We start from the raw sequence: 8,812 nt of genomic DNA, 5'->3' as shown, positions 1-8,812 counted from the left end.
AAACTGCTTTGACTTTAAGTCATCAGTGTCTCTGAGTATTCTTCATCCCTGCTGAACGGTAAAGCGAGCCTGAAATTCCACAACAGGCAGTGTGTAGGTTTGGAGATGAAAGTCAGACTCATAATTTGAATATCGAGAGTGTTCATGAGTTAATAAAACAAACTCAGAGATATTGATCTTTTCCATAACTGAATAAACAAGCCAAGGCCCCCAGAACACTGTTTAAAGCTGAGATGGTGGCAGGGTCCGCCAGTAAACAAAGGACAACGCACTTTCATGCTGTTTTACTTTAAGGTTAGTTTGTTTATTTAGCTTGTTAAGGCAAAAAAAAAAACATGAAGATCTTTTTCCTCTGATTAAAATATCTTCCATGAAACTGCTCAGTGCACCTTTTAAAACAAGTCCCCATTTCCTTCAGCTGTTTAGGAGCGCTGCGACGTCGTTTTACTGCGAGGCTCCAGAAATGTTTTGTCAAAAATGACTGAATTGTTCATTTCTGGGTGAACTTTTCCTTTAAGAAGTAAAATACCCCAATTGCAGTGGTATGGTCCTTTAAAGTGAGCTGTTTATTTGAGGTACATTTAACTTCTTATTTTGTTTTTATTGTGGTGTGGATGTGCAGTTTAAATGCGGGCTGGTCTCCATCATGTCTGCAGATGAAGGGTTAATGATGGCGGATTCCTGATCAGACTTCGTCGTGTCGCTGCAGCAGCAGCACGCTGGAGGTGAGCCTCTCTGTAACTGGCACACATCATCCGTCCGGGGTTGGCTGCTCCGCTCGTTGTGCAGCCCCGTGCCAGCTCGGCCCCTCCCTCCCTCCTGCAGCGAGCTTCAGGCGGACGCTGGTCCTCACTGCAGTCCGCAGTGAAAAACCCACCCGGCGCCCGTCAGAGCGCAGCAGACTGCAGTCTCCATCACACTCCTCCACCACCTCCTCCTCCTCCTCCTCCCTGCGCTCCCCTGGCAGGTGGAAAGGACACACCGACACCGGCCGGGACAATGTGAGTACCAGCTCTTATATATTAACGTTAAATCAAAAATCACACAGGTAAAAATGCGCATTTCTTCTCTAACTGATCCCTAATGTAGTGACTTTTCCGCCGCGTCATGCAGGTAAAGTTGAATTTATTTTTGAATTTTTTTTGCGCCATTATTGATCGGACGTGCGTGCGTCTGTGCGTCCATGTAACCTCGAGGTTTTTATTTAATATCCCCCAGGCTGCTGCTGCAACACCTTAACACAGCAGCAGACAGACAGGATCCATCCCGAATTATTCCTGTAAATACTTTCAAATCGGGTGATTGTGTTGGATCAGACAGTCACAGATGCTCTGATGAAGACTGATGAAGAGGATGTGATGATCGATGTTCATCCGTGACCTCAAAACGCCTTTGATTGAGAAAAAGGCTGATGATGCAGCAGATCTCTCTCTCTCTCTCTCCTCTTCATCTCCTCTTCATCTCCTCTCTGCAGTGCAAACAGCGGATTGCAGCACACTGACAAACACTTCTCATCTGTCAATCAACATTTTTTCTTTTCCTCCAACATGTTTAATTCCAGACTTTAAACAGATTTTTGAATGTTTTCTCTCCTCATTGATCGGAATCAGCCTCCTGTGTGTGTCTCTGCAGTTATAAATGAAGATGTGTCACTTGTCCTTCCTCAGGGATTTCCTCTCAGTCTTGGCCTTCTTGGCCCTGGTGGTCTCTGCAGAAGGGAGCGTTGGGTGAGTCTGCCTCGTCACATAACTTGTAAAGATGTAGTTAATGTCCAAAAGTATGTGGACACAGTTAAATAATTACCAGGGTTGGGTCGGATTACTTTGAAATGTAGATACAGTTTACATGTTAGCGACCAAATCAGTTGGATTGCAAAAAAAAATGTCATATTACCTGCAGTAAACCTGAGTCATACTTGAGTGAAAGTAACGATGCCGTGTTAAAATATTAATTTTGTAAAGTGAAAGTCATCCATATGAATAGTACTTGAGTAAAAGTATCTGATATTTAAAGGTTATGATAATAACGACGCTTTGAGATTGTAAGACGGATGTAAGACAAAGCTAACTGGGATGAGTCTCAAAAAATACAAGTCAGACCTTTAAATGTACTTAAGTATTAAAAGTATAAATTGACATTTATGTATAAACTATGAAACTATGAGTCAACCACTTATCAGATCATATATTCAGCATTTTTCTGATTATCATGACTGTTTTTTTGTTATTATTTGATGTCTGATGAAAAACATTAACTTCAAAATACGCCCGTGTGTCTCTGGTGCAGCAGTCTGCAAAGTAACTAGTAACTGAAGCCCTAATGTAAATAGTAGTGGAGTAAAAAGTATAATATTTTGCTCCAGAATGTAGTGGAGTGGAAGTGTCAAGTAGCAGAAAACAGAAATACAGAAGTGTAATACTTGAGTAAATGTACTTTGTTACATTTCATAACTGCTGATCTGGATTACTTCAAATCAAACATCACAATCGTTGCACATTTATACTAAAACTACAAAAAAATCATTGTGAGCTGAACAAATATTCTTTATTTTTCTCTTTAAACATTTGAAAACATTTTCAATTCAAATAAAATAAAATGTGTTTAGCCTTTCCAGCATTTACAAATCAAACTATCTGTATAACAGAAACATCAGCAGAACAAGTCCTCTGTGTGTAATCAAATTCACGTAGGTCTTTGTGAATAACAGCAACTCGCACAAACTGCACTGTCCTGTTTATTCATTCGATGTAACGGTGACATTGTCGGGAATGACGAGCTGTTCTTGAGGGACTGCTGCTGCTTCAACCTTCCATCTCGACTCGGCGCTGTTCGTTTTTTTTCTCCACCCACCTGATCGGCCACATGGTGGAGCACTTGTTAAAAAAAAAAACAACCCATATATCAGATGTGTGTCTCACGGTTCAGAGCAGTGGTTATTATAAAAGCTGCATCACTGTAAAATGTCCAGTGTGAGGATGTGTGACACCTCCAGACACCTGAGTTACAGCCACCACATCTGATCTTACTGTTGAACAACAAGACAGAGGGCTTTAATCTGCTGCTACACCAGCCTCCACTCTGCTGGGAAGGCTTTTACCTGGCTGCACTGTGATCAAGGCATTGTGTTGCCATGTACTCACATAAAATATGCTGTCGTCGGACCGCTGGGAGGAGCACCGAGCCTTCAGAGCAGGAACTTCAAGGCTGAAAACTAAAAGTGATCGTCCTCCTGTGAATCAGCCTCCAGCAAAGTCGGTGCTCGCTCTGTAGAAGCATCTTAAAACAACTAGAAATATCTTTGACTTTGGGGATTATACTTAATTAGCTCAGCCATACCTCTGAAAAGGAGGTTATGTTTTCATTTGCTTGGGTGATACAGTCTGGATCTAGTTCATCCCAGAGGTGTTAGATGTGGTGGACGTCAGGCCTCTGCGAAGGCACCAAACTGGGAAATAAAATATCACTTCAGGGTGAAGTGGCTGGGCCAAAACAATAAAAAAAAAACAAAAGCATACATTGGTCAGCAACCATGTCCAGATGCGTTTGACCTGTTAGTTTCTAAATTTTATTCTTTTATCACTCTGTTACAGACCGAGTACCAACAACAGCTTCTGCACAGAGTCAAAGGAATGTCTGGAATATGAGCTGGTCTGTAAAACAGATGAGTATGAGGTGAGTGAGTCCCAGCCAAACAGCATATACAGTATTTACCTCACACATCAAGGTGACCCCTCTCAGACAGTGACTCTTGTGTGTGTATGTGTGTTCAGGTGAGACACTACAGCCCCACTCGCTGGGTGTCAACAGATGCTGAAGCCTACTTCATGGGCGTGGGTGCAGCCATGGCCTTCAGGAGACTCTTCCAGTACATCACTGGAGCCAATGACGGAGGTGAGGACCAGAAAATCAGCTCTCGTCAGGAGGAGTGTGTTCGTTTTGTGTGTCTCAAACTGTGTGTGGGTATGTGTGTGTGTTTCATGCGCAGGTATCCAGATGGAGATGACCGCCCCCGTCCTGGTCAAGATCCCAGAGGAGACCAAAATGTGGGAGCCGGCTGTCTACACGCTCAACTTCCCGCTGCCGGCAGCCTATCAGGACAAGCCGCCTGCGCCCACCAATGACAAGGTGAGCTGAACCTGACAGGAGGGATGTGGGAGGAGGGAGAGAGCCTTTGGGTGCAGAGTGAGGCAGTTTTTCCGGGAGGCTGTGAGCTTGTTGCCCTTGCCAGTCATGAGGTCAAATGCTTTTATCCCTCCTGTGTCTGCCAGTAATTTGATCATTGAGAATTCTGCTCTGAGATCAATAGAGAGAGTGGACGGATGTACAGTGTTTAGCGGCTGGCTCTGGAGCTGCTTTCACTGACTCGGTGAAATAGAAATGGATTGAGCTGCGTCATGACGCTATCAGTGCTGCTGTCTGGTGTCTGTATTTCACCTCTAATAGGCTGTAGATAAGTTAAAACAACATTTAATTATTTATTTATGCCTTAAAGGTGCAATACCAATACCACCTTGAATTAATACTCCCAACAAATAGGGGGCCGTATATCATTAGAATAACTAGAACATCTGTTAACTGTTGGCTGTTATTTTTATACATCCATAACTGTAGCCACTGTTAGCTTGTTAGCAAAATTAGCCATGCAGCTTGCCAACCCAGTGTTGTGATGTTTGCACACTGCTAGCACAGATGATTTTGGACCCCTGGAAAGGTTTTCAAGGCCGAAGCTAGCTGATTAGCATGCTAACCTCAGTAGATATTTATATTCCTTCACATTCAGCTGATCATCAAATTTTACATATTGCACCTTAAAATAATTCATTTAATTATTCAGTGAGTCTTGTGAATTAAGCCAATGATCGTTGATTATTTTTAGACCATCATATATTTTTACAGAGTTTTAGGGAAACTCTTTTGTCATCCAGCGGTTTTCTGTTAATGTTGCGTCCATGTCTCCTCCGCAGCTGTATTTCACAGAGATGCCAGAGATGGACGTCTACGTGAGGAGCTACGGCGGCTGGATGCTGTCGGTCACCTCCAGGCTTCACGCTCACCTGCTGACTAAAGAGCTGGAGAGAGTTCGAGCTTCCTACAACCACAGCTACCACTATGGAGTCGGCTATGACAGGTGTGACACGCGTCTGTGAATACTTAATTATTTCTAACTTGGGAATCTCATACCAGATTTTTTTTTGTTTTTTTTTAAAATGTTTGTTTTTTTATATACTCTGTGTAGTTTGGTTGCCAAATTCTGATAACTGTTGCCTAATTGACATAAACAGGCACATATGTTAAAAGTTTTGCACGGCAAGAATTGCAAGTTAGATGCAACTCATTCAAAGATGGCCCCTCCTCCCGGCTCAACGGTTGAGACAGAGACAGAGATTAGAAATGGTTGCGGGACCGAGAGAGTGTAGTAGTGTGGCGTGAACACGGTAGTTAATCAGGGAAATAAAATATTATTTTATGATATTTTATTAGGGTTTACATTCTAAAGCACAAATAAACATGCCCAAATCTCCGAACAACCCTTCTGATTTTTTGTGAAAGCAACTGAAGTGTGCGCTGCATCCTGTCTGTGGTTTGCCTTTCTGCTCTGTGTGTTTGTGTGTGTGTAGCCCCGCCCTCAGTCAAACAGACACACAGGCCTGCAGCTCTTTATACATCCATAACAGACAGAGAGCAGAGGAGAGAGGTGGAGAGGGCAACATAACCTGGTGGATATAAACATACCCAAATGTTTATATCCAGAAACCTCCTGAATGCATCAAAACATCAAGAAACAATCCTCCTCAGACGATCACACAGCCTGTCTTGACAGATTATACAGTATATAGAAACACATCACTGCTCACGTCACTTACTTCTAACGGTTGTGTTTGTCTCTGTTGCTTGTTTGTCTGTGTGAAGTCCCCTGAAGCTGCTGAACAGGCACAATGAGGTGTGGTATGTGGCCGAGGGGCAGCCGATCTGCACAGATCCACAGGAGCCGACCCCGGCTCACACTCCCAGACCCGCTCAGACCGGCTCGCCCACAGACTCTGCGTCCGAGCCTCTCCCACACACTCTCTCTGACTCCCCCGCGCTCTCTCCCGCCAACCTTTCCTCAAACACAACATCCAACTCCTCACAAACGCCCTCCGACACCCCAGCTCTCCCCCCCTCCGATGCTCCACCCAGCCCTTCATCCGACATGCTCGCTGATGCCCCGTTCAGCCACACCCCCACCACGGCTCAGATCCCGCTGGACGCAACGACCAACTCCTCCGACCTCGTCTCCGTGAGCCCGTCCCTGGAGCCCCAGTCTGACGCTGGCCTGTGGAACAGCACAGCCCACAGCTCCCCTGATACTGACAGTCACCCCAAGGTCGAGCCAGATGACGCTCATTAGCAGCACTGATGTAAGCAGCTACTCCAGGTTTAATAACAAGGAGTCTGAACAGAAAAGAAGCAGTGGAGGGAGGTGGGTGATAGATGGAGAAGCTGCTTCCTTCCTCCTAATCTCTTTATTCCTACGTATTACACCAACTCCTTCTTATGGCACTTAATGTTTAACTATATGTTCTATCACAGCTTTGCACCAGCAGCTTCCCGTAACAGCGAAACACACGCTTTGTCCACTTTGTCGCTCATAGAGTTAAGTAAGGTGTTTGTGTTAGTTAGAAAGTTAGAGTCCATGGTTATTGTGTTGTTTGAACCGGCTACAGCTGAAGGCGGGGACAGATGCCGTTTAACGTCTGTTTAACGCTAAAAACTAACACAGCATCTAATAATACGACTTCAGTGGAAATCTGTAACTGGTGTGTGCTGGGACTAACCACAGTATAAGATGATGTATCAGAGGAAACTTAACAATCATAATGTGTTCTAGCTTCGCCTCTAAATGGAGTTTGATGCGGTAATTAGTGATTTCTGTCAATAGTTTCCAGCCATAACATCCTTCCAGCTTCTACTCTCTGTTTTTTATTCGTGTCGGTTAATTTGATGATATATGTGGCAACATGTTGGTGAATCATTATAACTTCAGTGTGCAACATTTACTGGGATCTTTGGAGCAGCCTTAAACCTGATTACTGACACCGTAAGGCTCTTAAGAACAGTACATTTCCCCAATTACTATTATTTTTCTTTAATAAAACTTCTTGCTAGTATTTGTGCTCAAAAGTGCCTGTAAAAAACACATTTTGCAAAAGTCGTTGTCCCAGTATTTTTCAGGTAATCCAGCAAGTTGATCATATTTAGTGAACACTCCAACAATAATATAATCTGAGATTATGCCACAAAACACAGTTTGCTGTAAATCACAAAATGGCTCATGTACAGTTTCACTCCTCATGGCTCGGCAATAAAGAATAAAAAAGAACAGCAATAAATGTTTTAACATCTCTGAATCACTATTCACACACACTTTCTGAATCTATTCCACGCAAGTTAAATGCAAACCTAAGTGGAGAAACTTCAACCAAAATGTTTCAGGAATGAATAAAATGACAGTTTTTCTTGAGACAACAGTGAGATTAAAACATATAAGCAGCTCTGGTTCCTTTGAGTACTGTGAATACCTTTTCCCCTAAAAGTCAATGTTTTATTCATGTTTCTGAACATTATATTTAAAAGTATCCTGTAGCGTTTCTGAGGACTGGTGGTTCTGTTGAGTGCTGTTGTAGTCCTCAATGATTTCTACTTGTATATGGGCACAAAGTCGGGGCTGAAGTGAAGCACGAAGAGCCACGCGAGCCTTTAAAGCAGGAGAAAACAAAACATCTTAACAATGCAGGACTCAAAAAACCCAGAAAAGATGCTGAATGTTAACAAAAACCTTTGTTAGTTTCCACAGAAAATCCTGCAGGGTTCTTTTAATTCTTCTGCCCTGATGCTAAATCTTGGACATACTTTGTAAATATCTGCATCTAAGAAAATCAGTCCCTAATCTTAATCTTTATTCTGCTCAGACTGCCCCAAAGATCCCAAAGACTCACGTCTGATCAACCGATGCAATATGAATTACATCAATAAATTAAAATCGTTCTCTATCTATGCGTATCTGAGCTACATACTGTATGTTCTGAGGAAGGTGCAATAAAGAACCAAAACAAGAAACTCTTGTCGGACTCATTTCATTGTTCGTGTCTTTGGACTCAATTAACCAAGAGAATAATTTATTCTGAGTGTCTGAGCAGCTCCTTAACTGTTTTAGCTTAAATGTTTAATCTTTCCTCGGTCGCCATCAGGTGGTGGGATTAAAAATAACACTTACCTTCACCTGCTCCTCAAGTACACCTGTGCACAAACTGTATCCAGACTAGTGAAGTGACTTTGTTGTTTCTGATTCTTCTCAGGACCCTCTTATGTTCTTGTTCCATGACAACAAAATCTCTTTTATTTCTATTACTGTATTTTTACTTGTTCTGCTGCCTCCAAGTGGCCAAAACATGTAATAATCCACCTCTAACTGAGAGTAAACCCACAGTGTCGCCACCCGTTGGTTTGTGGACGACCGTTTAGAAAGCTTCTAGTTTGACATTACAGCCGTCTTGGCTTTTTTGGAGCCACATGTGACCATATTTGGACAAGAGGGCGGAGCTGGGGAGACTATCCTGATTGGGTCTGACTGAGAAGCTGAGGACAGCGCTGTGGAGACGAGTCACTATTTTACAGTAATTCACAAAACGACCATTAAACCCATTAAACCATTGGAGTCTGAAACCATAAACTCATTAGGAAACTGTTCCCTCTGTGAAAAATAGGGTCAATTTCTCATAAGTTACGTACAATCAGTGGAGTCGCCCCCTGCAGGTTAAAGGAATGTCTG

General features: G+C 43.0%; 1 protein-coding gene across 1 annotated transcript; it reads left to right on the top strand.

Moving 5' to 3' along the window:
- The first annotated feature begins 629 nt into the window (after positions 1 to 629).
- Positions 630 to 8,100, top strand: soul5l (heme-binding protein soul5, like). Its single transcript, XM_037104120.1, has 7 exons — positions 630 to 1,001; positions 1,668 to 1,727; positions 3,591 to 3,672; positions 3,771 to 3,891; positions 3,986 to 4,125; positions 4,965 to 5,128; positions 5,911 to 8,100. Coding segments are annotated over exons 1-7 (1,050 nt in total). The 5' UTR covers positions 630 to 999; the 3' UTR covers positions 6,392 to 8,100.
- Positions 8,101 to 8,812: the final 712 nt, after the last annotated feature.

Source organism: Acanthopagrus latus, chromosome 1, assembly GCF_904848185.1.
Source record: "Acanthopagrus latus isolate v.2019 chromosome 1, fAcaLat1.1, whole genome shotgun sequence".
Lineage (NCBI taxonomy): Eukaryota > Metazoa > Chordata > Actinopteri > Spariformes > Sparidae > Acanthopagrus > Acanthopagrus latus.
The sequence above is the reverse complement of the archived record's forward strand: the minus strand, read 5'-3'. Positions and strand labels throughout refer to the sequence as shown.